We start from the raw sequence: 17,643 nt of genomic DNA, 5'->3' as shown, positions 1-17,643 counted from the left end.
CAGGGGAGCCTCCTGACAGCGGCAAGGCCCCCCCCCAGCAGCCACCTGGCTCCGTTGCTTTGGGCCTGGGTCGCCTCACGGCTCCTCGAGAGCCCAGCTCCGGGGCACCGGGGGCCCCTGTCCCATTGCCGTCCCAGCCCCCGCGGGCTGCCAAGCCCCTCCTGTGGGCGCCCCCCGGCACGACCCCTGCCCGCGTGCCCCGCTCCCAGCGTACCCCCACGCGCGGCACCCCGCAGCGCGACCCCCCTCCCGTGGGACCCCCCCTCCCCCCGCCCCAGCCGCTCCCAGCGCCCCGCGGGGCCGCTCCGCTCCGCCGGGCTGCGCGCATGTGCCGCGCCCGCCCCTCCCCCGAGCGGCGGCCGGGCTGAGCGGCGGCGGGGCGCGATGAAGGACCGGACCGGGGAGCTGCGCGCTGTAAGTGGGGGGCACGCGGCAGGACGGGGGTCGCCTCGCCCCCGCTACCGAGCGGAGGCGCCGGCGGCGTCCTGGGCTCCCGGGGCCTGCGGAACCTGCGGAGCCCGCGGAGCGCGGCCGCGATCCCTCTCCCCCCACCCCTCCGTCTCCTCGCCCCGGGCCGTGTCTCTGCGCCGGCGGGGGGGCCCCGGCCCCACCCGCCCCGGGGCGAGCCGGGTGCCGGGGTTGCGGGGCACGGAGCGGAGCGGTCCCCGCGGGCCGGGCGGTGCGGCCGTTCCCCGAGGGCTCCCGCGGCGCCTCTGTCCGCCGCTGCCGGCTTCCCCTCGTTTCGGGCGTCGGTGCCCGGTGCTCGTTCGAGGCGCTCGTCCAGCGCCCGCCGCCGCCCCTGCGGCCCCGCTGCTCGCCGAAGGCTTTGGGCCGTCGCGGCCGCTGCGGGCCGGCAGCTCGCCTCGTGGTCCTGCCCCGTGCGGCAGCCGTTCGGGAGGCCGGGCGAGCTCCCGCAGCCGAAAAACGGCCGGCTTCCCGCTGGACTGGGGGTAGGGGGTGCGGGGTGCGGGGGCTGTCCCACGGCCCCTGCAGGCGGGGGCCTCTCCTTTCCTCGCGCGTTTTGCTTTTTCATCCCTCTCGCTCTGCTGATGTCATCTGGCCTGGGAAGAGCCTGGAGCTGCGCAGCCGTTCAGGTGTGGCCGCGCGGGCGGGCGACATGAGGCAGCACCCTTGTCGTGGAATGGGCGCTCGTCCCCCGCGGCCGGGCACCGCATTGTGAGAGAGGAGGGAATGAGATGGGCCACGCGGCTGTGCCACTGCGCCAGGGTGACTTGAAACGGTATCAGAAATGCACCAGGAGCTTCAGCAAACGTGCACCTGGCAGGTCCTGTGCTCTAAAAATAACCGTTCCCAGCTTGGCTGCTGCAGGTTGTGCGCTGTGCCATACACCAGGGGTTTTGCTCGGCCTGGCAGGTCTCGTAGCTCCAGACAAAGATGCGTACTGGGGCTGAGTGTTGTCTGGAGAGGCCTAGCTGAGGCCGCCTGAAATGGGAGTCTGGCTTTGTCTGGAAGGCGCCAGGAATACGGAGCTCTCCTACCGGTGACGCTAGTGAGGGGAAGAGGGGGTGGCTGTAGATGCTTGAGGAGAAAGGGACTATAAAAAGAAAATCTGTACCCTTCCTGCTCGGCCTGGGTGCTTGGAAAGCACCCAAACAAGGGGCTCTTTCTCCATGAACAGCGCAGGTTGTGGAAACAGAATTGGAAAATAGGCTTTTTAATAATAATAGTGAAACCCAGCTCCGTGAGCGTCCTCTTGGCAGCCGGTGCTGGCTGAGAAGTGATGCTGTAGAGTATTTTAAAATCTCTCCGTTCCTTTAAATATCTTAAAAAAAAAAAAAAAAAAAAAAAAAAAAGGCACATGCAGCTTTTTGCATCAGGAAATTTTTGCGTCTCTCCTGCAGATGATCCTTATTTGGCGGTAGCATGAAGTACCTCCAGCCGTAACACTGAAGGGTCTGCAGCCCTCACGTGCAGGAGCTTTCCTGGGGCTGTTTCTGGCGCCCGCTGGGGGGAGCGGGGAGGGGGACACACTGCCTGTGCCCATGCACTCAGAGGGGTCCGCATGGGGCTGTTGGGTGCAGTGCTCGGCTTGGGGTGTGTAGATGCCCCGGGGGTGTGTGCTGTGGCTGGCCCAGAGCCTGGCAGGGCTGCATGAGCAGGGCAGCACATGAGAAGCTCTGGTTTAGGGCCGTGCTGGCAGGAGGGGTGTGCTCCCGTATGGGACGTTGGGGCCCACTTTGTGCTAATGATCTGGTGCCTGGAGCCAGCCTTGTTAACAGCCTCAGACAGTTCCTTCCTGTTGTAATACAGCATCTAAATTCTGCCAGGGAGATGATTTAAAAGAAGAAAAAAGCTGTATTTTTGGGGGTTGAGGAGGGGATGCAGGGGTTTTGTTGCTGTGCAGAACATGAGCTTCCTATCTTAATGGGATTTTTAAAATCATGCTTGACATTCAACATGCTGATCTGTGTCTTTTCTGAACCTTTGGACCCTGATTGTTTTCAAACTCATTTTAGTGTATCTGGTGCTTGGGGGTGGCAGCACTCCCAGGCCTGCTCTGAACTGCCTTGGAACAGGGAAACTTACATTTGCAAAGTGTACCCTGCTATGGAGGAGGAACAACCTGCAGGCCTGATTGTGGAAGATGACCAGCAGAGCTCTGTGCTCTTTGCAGGTGGTTGCCACGTGCCATTGAGGCCAACAGGAGCAAACCTGTTTGCCCTGAGCCTGGATTTGGCCCTCTGCTTGACAAGTGCAGGTTAACACCTGCCCTGTGTGTCCTCCAGTAGTGTGTTGAAGTCCTGGCATGTGGGGTGTCCTCGGTGGCTGATGGCACAACCCTGTCTCCTGAGTACTCCCCAGCCTGTGCTGCGCCAGCGCTGTGCTGCTTTGTTGGGTGTTTTTGGGGCTGTTTGGCAAGCCAGGTCCTCTCGTCGTGCTGTCACCTTGTTGTAGCTGGGATTTGTCCTTGTGTTACTGGGCAGGAAGAAATGCGCCCCGCCTTGCTGCATGAAGAGATTCAACGTGACATCTAGGTCAGCCCTAAAGACACTCTGGCCTCCTGCAGGAGGTGCGTCCTCCCAGTGACAGAACTGCGTCTTCTCTGCAGCGGTGTTTGTTGGGGATCCCCCGCTGCTGGGGTGGGGAGCAGCTGCCTGTGATGGGGCCAGGCTGCTGCTGCGGGGGGGGAGAAGGGGCCTTCAGATGCCACCGATGTGAGCCTGAGCAGTGGTTGTTCAGGGGGGTAATGCCAGCACGCCAGGGTGGCCTGTCACTTCCGCACAGTACGTCTGTGCTGGATGCACGAAGCTCTGCCGTCAGCAGGGCTCAACATCCGGGGTGCCGTGGGGCCCTGAGACCAGGGCTGGCGTGTGTGTGCAGGGCTTCAGGAGTCCCGTGGTGCACCATCCCACCGGGGAGGCGATGGGTCTACTAGGGTGTGAGGCCTTGCGATCTCTGGGGTGCAAGACAGGTCCAAATGATAAAATGAATATGACCAGTGTTTTGAGAGGGAGCAGGAGGAGGTGAGGGATAGCAAGCATCAGGCCATGAAGGTGGTGTTTGGGAATTCCTGGTCCCTGAGTGCCCCGTTTCTTGCTGAGTGTGGCTTGCTTCCCCTCTGTTGAAGTGGAGAGGTGGCTGCGCAAACCTGGTTGGGTGGGGGTCCCTGTCTCTGGACGAATGCCATGTACTCGGCACTACGTGCAGTTAAGAAATGTGTGTCTAGGTGATTTCAGGAGGACAGGACTCAGCTTTCAGCTTTTCATGCGGACAATTAGGTTTTCTAATATTTATAGATCTTTGATGACCATGTTAGTTGTTAGCCTCTAACGGGGCTGGGAAGGACCATTTATCAGTTGACAGATCCTTTCCCTGTTTCCTACCAGAAGGTGCTTGCCTGATGTCTTATGCAGTGGCCTGAGAAAGTGGTCCCTGAGATGCTGAAATGGATGCTGCTCAAAGAGCATGTTCAGGTGCTGAGTGGGGAGAGGTTTGGCAGGGAGGCCGCGCTTGTGGGATGTTGTCCAGGCTTGTCGGGTTTCCATGCCAGCAGAAGCTTCACCAATGTGACAAAGACCTTCTTTGGAGCAGCATCAGGAGAGAAGAGCAGCCTGTGCCTGGCTGAACCCTCACCCCAGAGGCAGAGGTATGGACCTCATGCACACGGCGTTTACCTGTTGGTGGGACTGTGTGTCTGTTTGGAACTGGGTGCACATGCAGAGGTTTGTAGGGCCAAAGCCTCAGTGGTTGCTTGTAGCCTGCAGCAGTACATGAAGTGAGTGTAAAGTTTCTGGTGATCTTCTGATTGGGTCTGAAGACCTACCTTCCTCAAGTGACATTCACTGAGAACAACCCCGTGGGAGGTAGAAGAGTTGCTTTAATGTCTAGTGTTCGTTTCCCATCACGCCTCATTTCAGAGCCGAGGCATGTCCCAAACTGCGGCAGTCACTTCCCTGGCGCTGGCTGGCAGCGGAGGGAGTGCAGCCCTCGTGCCCAGCCTGCTGGCAGTGGCAGCAGGGGGACTTTGTGTGGCTGGGGATAGCACATCTCTGGGGGCTTCCATGTCAGTGGGAGAGATGTGGGGATGTGGCCCGCTTGTACGCGTTTCTGTTCCACAGAACCGGGTTTGCCTTTCTCAGGAGAAGTCCGTGCATTTGTATGATAGCATCCTTCCCACAACAGGATGGAAGCACCTCATTTCTGTCAATGTTGCATCCCTATTTCATGTGTGGCCTCCTGCTTGTGGAAGCTGTGGGGAGGAGTACGTTAAAAGCAGAAAGCGAGGCCAGCTTCAGGTCTGGCTCTGCAGATCCACACTCCTTTCTTCTGCAGCAGCTAGAATCTGCAGCTCAGCCCCTCTGTATGCTTTGACTTGCAACCAGGCCTTGTGCCATCTCTTGTCATTGGTAATACAGCGATGCTCCTGCAGATGATTTTTCTCTTGCAGGCACAATGGTAAAGTTGACTGAAGTTGTTCTTTTTAGCAGGAGTTGTGTGCCTTTGATCTCTGTTTGGACAGGGAGACTTTTCCGTAGCACAGAATTGTCAAACTCCAGTATACAAAATTCACCATTGGCCCTGTGAATAGATATATTTGCTTATTTAAATACTGTCGTCTTTTCCTTAATTTTTAATAACCCTAATAACCCTATTTTTTTTTTTTTACTCCTCTTGGTTGCATGACATGCTTTCAAGCTCTTCTGTTCAACCAGAAGGGTGATGTCAATAATTCAGCTCCACTCTGTCCTTCACCCATGTGGGAGCCGGGGTTGTTGCATGGAGCGCAAGAGCCGTCTGCTCCATGTGACATCTGCAGCAGCCAAAGCTGCACAGGCTGGCTGCGGCTTTGTGGTGCAGCTGGGGAGGCAGGTGGTGGCCCTTCTGTGGGATCTGGAGGGAAGAAAGCTGCTCAGGAAGGGTGTGTACTGACCACCTTTGGGCCATGCCTGGCCCTGCCGTGTCCCCGCTGTGCTGCTGAGTCTGCAGCAGGGCAGCTGCTGCATTGGCTTGCTCGGGGGGTCTGCAGAACAGGAGGAGGCAAAGCACGGGTAGTCATTGTTCCTTGGGGTCTACTGGCTGTATGAGCAGGACTTGCTGAGGAACGACTGATGTGACACGAGCGAGCCCGCAGCAGTGCGTGCGCCACCGGACTTAGGTGCTGTCCTTTTGGAGCGTGCTTCTGCTCCCCAGCAGCTGTGGGATCCCACATGCAGGCCTGTCTCTGCTGCTGCGACAGCCCTGCTTAGGGCAAGCCAAGGAACACCTGAAATCAAGAAGACCCTCTGATATGCTTTCCATGCTCTGGTATGCAAAGCCCGTGTTGAGACCCCAGTCTCTGGGTCATCTCTGGACAATGTTTCATGCCCCCTTTCTGGGAGGTCTGCAAAGAAGTGGGGGCACAGGAAGAAGGATGGAGGCACAGGGGGGTATGGAGGCTTCACGGGACCTGCCTGTGCCCTGCCCTCGTGGGAGGCACAGCACAGCCAGCACAGGGCGTGCATCCCTTTCACATCTCCCAGTCCCCAGTGAGCATCACACTGTCACTGTGGCCCCTATGGGTCACAAGGAGTGGCCACATCCAATGGGCAGCCACAGCCTGAATCCCGAGGTGCTCATGCTGTGCAGGGCAGCAACTGGCACTGTCCTTGGGGTGGGCTGAGGGCCCGTGGCAGAGGGGATGCCTTTTTCCCTGTCTCAGCCTCTGCTGGCACCATCCTTGGAGGGGCTGGAAAAGCAGGATGCTGAGCCCCGGGGTCCTGGGGGAGGGTGGCACTGTCTGCTTGAAAGCTCTGGTCGAGACTCTGGGGGCTTGGTGGTCCTGCTGAAGTCAGCCAGAGGTCAGAAATGTTCCTTGCTACCTGAAACTTGGTGCCACAATGTGAATGTGATGTGATCTTTTTGGGTTTCAGTAAAGCTTTTGACACAGTTTCCCATAGGATCCTACTGGACAAAATGTCCAGCGTACGGCTAAACAAAAACATCATACCATGGGTGAGCAATTGGCTGACGAGCGGGGCTCAAAGGGTTGTGGTAAATGGGGCTGCATCAGGCTGGCTGCCAGTCACCAGTGGGGTCCCCCGAGGTTCCATTTTGGGGCCAGTTCTTTTCAATTTCATAAATGATTTGGATGTAGTAGAAGGTGTTTTGAGCAAATTTGCTAAACTTGGAGGAGTTGTGGACCCTGAGGGTGGAAAGGCCTTGCAGAGAGATCTGGACAGATTGGAGAGCTGGGCGATCACCAACCGCATGAAGCTTAACAAGAGCAAGTGCCGGGTCCTGCACCTGGGACGGGACAACCCTGGCTATACGTACAGACTGGGCGACGAGACGCTGGAGAGCAGCCCCGCAGAGAGGGATCTGGGGGTTGTGGTTGATAACAAGATGAACATGAGCCAGCAGTGTGCCCTGGCAGCCAGGAGGCCCAACCGTACCCTGGGGTGCATCAAGCACGGCATCGCTAGTCGGTCGAGGGAAGTGATTGTCCCCCTCTACTCTGCGCTGGTGCGGCCTCACCTCGAGCAGTGTGCAGTTCTGGGCACCACAGTACAAAAAGGACGTGAAACTGTTGGAGAGTGTCCAGAGGAGGGCAACTAGGATGGTGAAGGGCCTAGAGGGGAAGATGTATGAGGAGCGGCTGAGGGCACTTGGCCTGTTCAGCCTGGAAAAGAGGAGGCTGAGGGGAGACCTCATCGCGGCCTACAGCTTCCTCACGAGGGGGAGTGGAGGGGCAGGCGCCGATCTATTCTCTTCAGTCACCAGTGATAGGACCCGTGGGAACGTTGCCAAGCTGCGGCAGGGGAGGTTTAGGCTACACATCAGGAAGAGGTTCTTCACTGAGAGGGTTGTCGCACACTGGAACAGGCTCTCCAGGGAAGGAGTCACTGCACCAAGCCCGCCAGAGTTTAAGAAGCGTTTGGACTGTGCACTTAGTCACATGGTCTGAATTTTTGGGTAGACCTGTGTGGTGCCAGGAGTTGGACTCAATGATCCTTGTGGATCCCTTCCAACTTGGATATTCTATGATTCTATGAATGCAGAAAATGAGGCGTTGCGTTTGCAAGCCATATATGTTTGCTGTGCAGTGGAGGTCTAAAATGGTTTGAGCCAAAGGGGTTTAGACTAGTTCTCATTGTTTTAATTGCAAATGTCTTTGCCTTTGTGTGAGCTGCTCGGAAGCTATACAAATGTTTGTTTTGCTACGTATCTCCCGGTTAACAAGATTGCTCAGGAAATATGCAAAATTACCACTACAGGCAGAACATGTATGGTAGGGCTCATTAAGCTAAGTACTATGATAAATTGCTACTTCCAGAAAATTATGTATATTAACAAAAAGGAGGAGAGTAAGCACAAGTGCAGGACCCAGGAAGACTGAGTGTGCCATGTTGCCCTGGCTTCAGATGGCCAGGGTGGTCACCTGAGTGAAAATGCGGGAATGGTCATGTGGATGTCCTCCGACTGCTGAGTCTGCATTATCATCCTTAAGGCAGATACATGGGGAGCGGGTGGCTCGGGAAACAGAAACAGAGCAATATCAGACTAGGCATAAGGCCAAGGAGAGTGTTTTTACTTAAAAGAAATATAAAGAGGCAACTCTGGAAGGGCAAGGGTTGGATGGCTCTCAGAGCAGCAGGGGCAATGTGCTGCAAACAGCCTGTGCATGTGCCATCAGCAAGCGGAATGGCTGGCTGTGGCTGCAAAGGATGAGCCCCTGGGGGTGGCACTGTGGGACAGGGGATGAGCCCATGGCCAAGGAAGCGCTGCTGGCTTTGCCTGGGGTGAGAGCCTGGAGCAGAGTGGTGGCAGCGAGCTGACGTTGGGCTCTTCTGTCTCGCTGCAGGTGGTGCTGTCTGAAGGGTGGGCACTTTCCCCCAGGTGGGAGCCAGTGTGTTTGCTGACAGCTGAGGATGGGCATGTGGCACATCTCACTGTGGCATCTGGGTAGTGCAGGTGTGAATCCACAGGCACCATCTACCACTCCTGCAGCAGGTGCTGCCTTTCTTTGCTAGACTTCTCTGCACCTTCCCTGTGCTACTGATTGTGAAAGCCACCAAGTCACTTTGGGGAGAAAGCTTCTTTGAGGCCTCAAATTTGCGGGACTGACACTGGCCCTGTGCACAGTGCTTCAGGTGACAGGCTTCCCTGGTGAAGCATCCAGTGGCGTCCAGGGGTTTGGTCTGTGATGAATGGGTTCGTTGTGGTGTACTTTAGTTTTGGCACCCATCTTGAACTGCATACCTGTGTTGTCCGTTAGGAATGCTATAAATAAATATTATTATTTGCTTCTTTTGCAAAACTAAACAGCAGCACAGCAAGCTCTGCCTTCCTCACAGCACCAGGCAAAGTTCAAAAAACATTTTGGCTTTCCTGCAATGCTTTTTCTCTGTGAGGTGTTGAGTGAGCTGGGCAGCCTTGAGAGGAGCCCGCGTTGTCCTGCCTCATTCCAAATACCGCACTGCCGTCTCAGTCAACTCCAGCTGGGATGGATTGGCCTCACTGTGAGTGGGTTGTCTGCTGAGTAGGACACTGAGCAGTGCGACTCTTGGCATCATCTTCTGGGAAAGCTGTGTGCTGCTGTACAGGGAAGTTGATTTAGCTGATTGGGTATGGTGTATTTTTAGGCAAACATCTTCCTTTAGGTGTCAGATCTCAGTTGCCAAGCTGCGGTATTATGGTACTGGCACTGCCAATGGAGAAAGGACAAACTTGTCCAGGTTCTTTTTGTAAACCAGGAGAAGTTGGTGGCAAACCTCTGCACTGGAGGTTAGATTTGTAGAGAGTGTGTTAAAGCTGATGCATTTCTGGTGGAGTGGCTTCAGCAGTAGCTTTAGGTGACTTGTGTGGCAGAGGTCACAGAATGGCTCAGGTTGGCAGGGACCTCTGGGTACTTCTGGTCCAACCCTGCTCAAGCAGGGCCACCCAGAGCACATTGTCAAGGACCACATCCAGGTGGCTTTTGAAGATCTTCAAGGATGAGATCCACAACCTCTTTTGGCAGCTTGGTCACTCGCACAGCACACAAGTGCTTCCTGATGGTCAGACAGAGCCTATTCTGCCTCTGGTCCTGGCACTGGGCACCTCTGAAAGGAGCCTGTCCTCTTTGAACCCTCCCATCAGGTATTTATGGACATTGATGAGGTCCCCCTGACCTCCTGTCAAACCTGAGAGTGTGTCACGTTTTTAGAGACAATTCACCACGTGGATGAGTGAAGCCACCCAGCTCAGGGGGTTACCAAGTCCACGTCTGGGTTTCCTAGGTCATCCATAAGGCAACAGGCTGTCCCCTCATCCTGGAGGCCTGTGCCCTCTCTGCTGCTGGGTGCAGGGATGGCAGCACAGCAAATGTGGGAGAGGAGGAGCCCTGTGAAAATGTTCCTGAAGGGCAACCCAGGCTACTCTTGGCTTTGAACCAAACTTGTGACAGTAATGAAGACACTGAGCTGGGTGTGACAGTCCGTTTTGTCTCGGAACCAGCTCTCCTGGTCATTTTTGCCATCCCACGTGCTGGCCCTGTGGCTGTTGCCGTGCGCACGTGGGCACATCAAGGCTGTGCCACTGCCCATGACCTCACTGACCTGTTTCACAACCACAAGCGATGTGGTTTGGCTTTGCTGCTATTGGACTGTTGTTGCAGTCCTGACTGGGTTGCGAATTCTAAATTTCCTGCCCAGAATTATTTGTAAGGAGTTTAATGCTAACTTGTTCTTACACCAGTGTTTCCCTTTAACTGGGAGAGGTTTCTCCTCCCTGCCGCATTCTGTGCAGAAGCCATAGGGCTGTCTTTGCTGCCGCCGTTTGGCACGAGAGAACAGACTGAGGCTGCGTCACATCAAAGTCTGCTGCAGGGCAGAAATAAGCTTTCTTCATGAGTCTTTCCCTTAATAGTGCAGTGGTTCGGTTTTTAGTGGATGTTTACAGGCTCAAGTTTATTTTCGTAACACCTAACTTAAAAAAAAAAATCATTTGTCCACGTTGTGTGAGTTTTCTGATGTTCACTGTTAGCCTCGGCGATTTCCCATCCTGCTGTGATGTCTGTTAGAGATTCTCTAGTATTAAATCTTCCTTTTTGTCTGCTTTTATTTTCAGATCTTCCATCAAGTCCTGTCAGACATGCAGTATGTGATGTACAAAACAAATGTTCATTTCGTTTTTCCAGAAGACATTTCATCTTTGCCTTCTGGGAGGACTGGTGTCTCTCCTGGATGATGCTTAAGCTTCCTTTACAATCTAGACAAAGGCACCAAAGAAATTCATTACCATGTTTATAGCCAGTGCAGTCTCATTTGATGGTTGTGGGTTTTATGGACTGCACTGATTTTCTCATCTCTCCTGGTGAAATGAACCAAGGGGGCTGTGGTGCCAGCTGCATCGCTGCCTCTGCCAGAGGCTTTGTTTCTTGCTTCACCTGCAGCTCCTGGTTGCAGGTCCAGCCCTGCAATCACTGATGAGCGTCACCAGAGCTCAGCCTCAAGGAGCTGCAGTGAGGAGGATGTCTTCCCTCAGCATCGTGTCTGAGGGAAGCCATATGTCTGAGAGCCTTGTGCAAGCACTTCTGGACCTCCGGCAGCTTTGGTGCCGTGACCGCTTCCCTGGGGAGCCTGTTCCAGTGCCTGACAAGCCTCCTGGGGAAGAACCTTTTCCTGACAGCTCCTGTCTGAGCCTGCCCTGAGGCAGCTTCCTGCTGTTCCCTCAGGTCCTCTCACTGTGCACCAGAGAGAAGAGATCAGTGCCTGCCCCTCCGCTCCCCTTGGGGAGGAAGACGTAGGCCACCATGAGATCACCCCTCTGCCTTCTCTTCTTTAAGCTGAACAAACCAAGCCACATCAAACTCTCTTCCTACTCTGTGCCCTCTAGGCCTTTCACCATGTCTGTTGCCCTTCTTTGGGACCTCTCTAAGAGGTTGATGTCCTTCTCTTGTGGCTCTCCCAAGTGGCACACAGCCCTCAAGGTGAGGCTGCAGCAGTGCAGAGTGGAGTGGGACAAGCACTCCCCTTGACTGGCTAGCTCTGCTGTGCTTACCGCAGCCCAGGATATGCTTGGCCCTTTTGGCTGCCTGGGCACACTGCTGACTCAGGTTCCACTTGTCGTTGACCATAACCCCCAGATCCCTTTGCACAGGGCTGATCTCCAGCCTCTCGTCCCCCAGGTAAGATGCCTCTTTTCCCAGGGCATTGGCACATCTGGTTTGAGTTGGTCCCCACTTCTTTCAAAGGAGATTTCTTTTCAAAAAGCAGTTGCAGACATGGTGTCAGTCTGGAAAAAGTGGGTGTAATTTGTTAGGGTCAGTAACTGGACTTTCATCGTTAGTGTATGGGGGAGCAGTCAGCCAGTGCTCAGCAGAGAAACCTGAGTGTTGCAGATAGTTGCATCCCTGAGTAAACAAGGGAAAAACAGAAGCAAAGTTTTCCCTTTCTCCACTATTTGAGAATAAATCTGTGCCTGAGGGAGGGTACCTGTGCAGAGCAAAGGTCCTTGGAACAGAAAGCACCTCTGAGCTGGCTGAGCTCATTACAGCTGTGTCCGAGTCCAGTCTGCTGTGGGGAACTGAAAGCATGTTCATGCCGTGACTGAGTCCTTCCTCTGAATTTTTAGTAGCTACATCATTTGGGATTTTCTTAAGCCTTTCTTTGTGGCATTATTAATTCAGGGTCAGGAAGTCATTATTGCAGCATTCTCTTAGTTAATTATTCCCATGTAGCATAATAGTGTGCTGTAAGACCTTCCACAGGGCAGGATGTTAAAAAATTAATTTCAGCTGAGTTAAGACTTTCAGCTGTTTTTCACCCAGATTATTCTTTAGCCATGATTGCAAATATGTAAAGGCATGGATGCCTTTCCAGTAAATCATAGTGCTGTTCGTGTTCTGGGACTACAGAAGGAGTTTAGTGAGCTCAGCTCCTTGCCTGTGCAGGACTTGTGGCACCTTTATTCTCTCTGACATTTGTTCTCAATAGTTATATGGAATTTAACAATCCTGTTTTTAAAGCTGTTCTTAGAAGTTGACCAGTGCTCTGACAGAATGGTTGGGCTTTATGCCAAAGGTTGGTAACAATTCTACAGTAATGAAAATGAACAGCTAAGGACAAAACTCTTGGATATCTTGTTCTCCGTTTTACTGCTAGTGTGGAAATTTGAAATGCTTACTGACTCATGCAGATGTTGGTGAATGCTGAAGTCATGATAAATGCCTTCAAGTTTTATTCATCAAAAGTTGTTAGTCCAAAATATGGGCTGGTTTCAGTGAATACTGGAATTGGACACTGAATTACGGCCTATGCACTATAAAATATTCAGAGCTATAAAATATTCAGTTTATCATGCTGTCCAGTTGTACTATATGTAGTCTGCAAAAAATATTAAGACCAAGTTGATAACTTAAGCTGTCATCTCAGGAGGTTTGGCTCTACAGGGCTCTCTCCCGCGGTGCAGGCCCTCCAGCCACCCTTGTCCTCAGCCTTGATACTGCCTCCCTGAAAATGCTTCTGAGCAGGGCTTCTCCCTCTGGACTCCTGGACTTTGAAGAAAGACTTGTTTTGGCTGTTGCAAAACTCTGATGGTCACTGTAAGGTGTGAAGGTAAATACAGCTTCTCATGGTGGCTATTTCATGTGTAGGAGGTGCATGGGTGGTTTGAACTTTGTTCATGTGGCCTTTCAGCAGCAGAGCTTCAATGACCTGCTGTTTTGCTGCTGAGCATTGCAGAGCTGTGCATGCAGCTAGGCTGGGATGTTTCCAGGCATCTGTATACTTTAGTGTGTGGCCTGTAGGCTTTTAATATGTCTGAGGAGAGATTTTCTTGCATCTCATTGCTGAATTATTCTGACCTCATCCGTCTTAGTGACATGTGCAGCCATAAGCTGGAGCTGCACAGAGCTGAGCTATGGCAGGAGCTTGCTGGATGCAATACTCTGGGCTCTTGAACTTGGAAAGGGAAAAAGCCATGTGATTTTTAGACATGTGCATGCAACTCACTGGTCCATGCGGCAGTGCGTTCTAGGCTCCTTCTTGGTCAGGCTTCCCTCCAAAGAGTAGAGGGGAAGCACGCTGTGTTGTGCATCATGAAAGATGCTCTGGTTTTGGTACAGAAAGTGCATCTGCTTTATAAAGCAAGTATAGCCCAGATGGCTGAAATTTCTCAGTCTGGGCAGATCAGTGCAGAGGTATCCTGTTGATGAAAATAGGTAGGCCCTGGAAGAATCGTAGAATATCCAAGTTGGAAGGGACCCACAAGGATCATTGAGTCCAACTCCTGGCACCACACAGGTCTACCCAAAAATTCAGACCATGTGACTAAGTGCACAGTCCAAACGCTTCTTAAACTCTGGCGGGCTTGGTGCAGTGACTCCTTCCCTGGAGAGCCTGTTCCAGTGTGCGACAACCCTCTCAGTGAAGAACCTCTTCCTGATGTGTAGCCTAAACCTCCCCTGCCGCAGCTTGGCAACGTTCCCACGGGTCCTATCACTGGTGACTGAAGAGAATAGATCGGCGCCTGCCCCTCCACTCCCCCTCGTGAGGAAGCTGTAGGCCGCGATGAGGTCTCCCCTCAGCCTCCTCTTTTCCAGGCTGAACAGGCCAAGTGCCCTCAGCCGCTCCTCATACATCTTCCCCTCTAGGCCCTTCACCATCCTAGTTGCCCTCCTCTGGACACTCTCCAACAGTTTCACGTCCTTTTTGTACTGTGGTGCCCAGAACTGCACACTGCTCGAGGTGAGGCCGCACCAGCGCAGAGTAGAGGGGGACAATCACTTCCCTCGACCGACTAGCGATGCCGTGCTTGATGCACCCCAGGGTACGGTTGGGCCTCCTGGCTGCCAGGGCACACTGCTGGCTCATGTTCATCTTGTTATCAACCACAACCCCCAGATCCCTCTCTGCGGGGCTGCTCTCCAGCGTCTCGTCGCCCAGTCTGTACGTATAGCCAGGGTTGTCCCGTCCCAGGTGCAGGACCCGGCACTTGCTCTTGTTAAGCTTCATGCGGTTGGTGATCGCCCAGCTCTCCAATCTGTCCAGATCTCTCTGCAAGGCCTTTCCACCCTCAACAGAGTCCACAGCTCCTCCAAGTTTAGTGTCATTGGCAAATTTGCTCAAAACACCTTCTAGTCCTACATCCAAATCATTTATGAAAACATGGAAAAGAACTGGCCCCAAAATGGAACCTGGGGGGACCCCACTGGTGACTGGCGGCCAGCCTGCTGTAACCCCATTTACCACAACGCTTTGAGCCCTGCCCATCAGCCAATTGCTCACCCATGGTATGATGTTTTTGTTTAGCCGTATGCTGGAGATTTTGTCCAGTAGGATCCTATGGGAAACTGTGTCAAAAGCTTTACTGAAACCCAAAAAGATCACATCAGCTGGTTTCCCTTGATCGACTAGTGTCCTGGTTTCAGTTAGGACAGAGTTAATTTTCCTCCTAGTAGCTGGCAGGGTGCTATGTTTTGGATTAGGATGAGAAGAGCGCTGATAACATGCTGACGTTTTAATTGTTGCAGAGCAGTGCTTACACCAAGCCAAGGACTTTTCAGCTTCTCTCTGTCCTGCTAGCGAGCAGGCTAGGGATGCAGCAGGAGCTGGGAGGGGACAGACCCAGGACAGCTGACCCAAACTGGCCAAAGGGGTATTCCATACCATCTGACGTCATGCTGAACAATATATAGGGGTGGCTAGCCGGGGTGGAGGGGGGGCCGGCTGCTCGGGGATAGGCTGGGCATCGGTCAACGGGTGGTGAGCAATTGCATTGTGCATCACTTATTTCGTACACATTATTACTATTAATACTATTATTATTATTGTTGTTGTTGTTATTCTTTTCCCTGTCTTAATAAACTGTCTTTATCTCAACTCACAGACTTCACTTTCCCGTTTCTCTCCCCCATCCCGGAGAGGGAGGGGGGAGGGTGAGCGAACGGCTGTGTGGTGTTTGACTGCCAGCCGGGCTAAACCACAACAACTAGATGGGTGATCTTATCATAAAAGGAAATTAAATTTGTGAAGCACGAGGAAGAGAAGATGGAGACCAGCAGCCTGCATCTCTTAGGGATAAGCCCTTTTTTTTAGTTAACTTAAAGTCTATAAAGTTTCTTATTCAACTTATTCATCAACGACCTGGATGAAGGAACAGAGTTTGCTGATAACACAAAGCTGGGAGGAGTGCGCGATACCCCAGAGGCTGTGCTGCCATTCCGAGGTACCTCGACGGGCTGGAGGGCTGGGCTGAGAGGAACCTCATGAAGTTCAACAAAGGCAAGTGCAGGGCCCTGCACCTAGGGAGAAATAAACCCAAGCACCAGTACAGGCTGGGGGCTGACCTGCTGGAGAGCAGCTCTGCAGTGAGGGACCTGGGAGTTCTGGTGGACAGCAGGCTGACCGGGAGGCAGCAATGTGCCCTTGTGGCCAAAAAGGCCGATGGTATCCTGGTGTGCATTCAGAACAGTGTTGACAGCATGTCGAGGGAGGTGATCCTCCCCAGCTGCTCGGCCCTGGTGAGGCCACAGGTGGAGTATTGTGCCCAGTTCTGGGCTCCCTGGTATCAGGGGGACATAGAACTACTGGAGCGAGTCCAGAGGAGGGCTATGAAGGTGATCAGAGAGAGGACTGGAGCACCTGTCATACGAGGACAGGCTGAGAGAACTGGGTCTGTTTAGCCTGGAAAAGAGGAGACTGAGGGGAGACCTCATCAATGTGTATAAATATCTGAGGGGAGGGTGTCAAGAGGATGGAGCCGGTCTCTTCTCAGTTGTGCCCAGTGACAGGACGAGAGGCAACGGGTACAAACTGAAGCACAGGAGGTTCTGACTCAATATGAGGGGGCACTTCTTTACTAGGAAGGTGACAGAGCACTGGGACAGGTTGCCCAGAGAGGTTGTGGAGTCTACTCCTCTGGAGATAATCAAAACCCACCTGGATGCCATCCTGTGCAAGGTGCTCTAGGTGATCCTGCTCAGCAGGGGGTTGGACCAGATGATCTTCAGAGGTCCCTTCAAACCCCATGCATTCTGGGATTCTGTAAAAGGGGGCAGCAGCTGTTGTGGCCTTTTTTTTTTTTTTCCTTCCTTTGTGAAGCTTGCATTATCTCTGGTGGACACGAGGCAGCACATGGCATGGGACCCCACAGTCATGCAGGACTTGTGGTAGCAGGAGGCAGGGAAGGGGCTGGCAGCCTCCTGTGTGCTGCCTGGTGCAGGCATTTCCTAGGAAGAGTTTGGCTTGCAGGCTGGGGGTGCTGCTGATGGGGCTTATCAGATGATGGGGCTTGGCACAGTCCCTCAGGGTGCAGAGGTGGCCAGTGGTAGGTAGCCAAGCCACTGCCCTTGTGCAGCTCTATTGCCAGCTCCACAGATGGATCCAGGTGCAGTCAAATTGATCTGTAATGCTAACAGAATAGAGCAGGAGAAAAAGCTTGCACGTGCCTCTTGCAGAGATGAGAGACCTCGTTGCTGTCACGTCACAGCTCTCCCTGCCTGTTGCCTGGGCCTCTTGATTTTCAGGGGAAGGCAGGCTTTGAGTCTTTCCAGTTGCTTTGCAGTTCTCTGCCATCTTTCAGAAAGTGTCTGCTGAAGGAATGAGGCTTGTTTGAATCAGAGGGATGTAATCCACTTGATAACGAATTTATTAGCAGTGTGCCTATTACAAAACCCACAGAGCCAGGAAGCCTAGGGCTCTGGATGCCCTTCCCATCCCCTGCTCTGCTGTGAGGGTTTTGGTGTTGGCTCTGCCCCCCTTGGGTTTCAGTCCTCCCAGGCCAGTATTTAGCTGTCTGAGGCTGGCGTGGGTGCGAAGGGAAATCATTCAGCCTCCTGGAGCAGATGCTCGTGCTTCAGAGCACACTCACTGAGCCTGTCTGGCGCAGGGATCAGCCTTACTCACTGGTTTCCATGTGCAAAGGCGGGCAGTGCCGGTGACCTTGTCACATAGAGGCTGTGGGGCTTCAGGGTCACTGCTAAGCGTGGCCTGCTAGCTGGCTAACTATATGAATTCACTTGGGCTCATCGTCTGCTGTCAGCTGATTTTAGAGCTGCCCTCACTGAAAGGCACTTAGGCTCACTGTGCTTCATTATGGCTCCTCTTCCTCTCTCCCTGTAAGCCACTGCAGAGCTGAGGTGACCACGGGCTGGCTGCCTGCCTGCAGCACGGAGTCAGGTCAGGAGAAGCGCTCAGTTGGGATAAGCGGTGTCTGCAGTGG

At 53.6% G+C, this 17,643-nt stretch overlaps 1 protein-coding gene across 3 annotated transcripts in view; it reads left to right on the top strand.

The window, feature by feature from the left end:
• Window positions 1–306: 306 nt before the first annotated feature.
• The window catches only part of STX1A (syntaxin 1A), a 111,167-nt gene continuing 93,830 nt past the window's right edge, over window positions 307–17,643 (top strand). Inside the window, exon 1 of one of the 3 annotated variants that reach the window (XM_040532193.1) lies at window positions 307–414. In XM_040532193.1, coding sequence (XP_040388127.1) covers window positions 385–414 — 30 coding nt within the window. In that variant the 5' untranslated portion in view covers window positions 307–384. Of the gene's footprint in view, window positions 415–1,002; window positions 1,095–17,643 lie in introns of those variants that run through there. The other 2 variants (XR_005813890.1, XM_040532192.1) reach the window with 2 other exon arrangements.

The sequence above is a fragment of the Cygnus olor genome, chromosome 20 (assembly GCF_009769625.2).
Source record: "Cygnus olor isolate bCygOlo1 chromosome 20, bCygOlo1.pri.v2, whole genome shotgun sequence".
Taxonomy (NCBI): Eukaryota; Metazoa; Chordata; class Aves; order Anseriformes; family Anatidae; genus Cygnus; species Cygnus olor.
The sequence above is the reverse complement of the archived record's forward strand: the minus strand, read 5'-3'. Positions and strand labels throughout refer to the sequence as shown.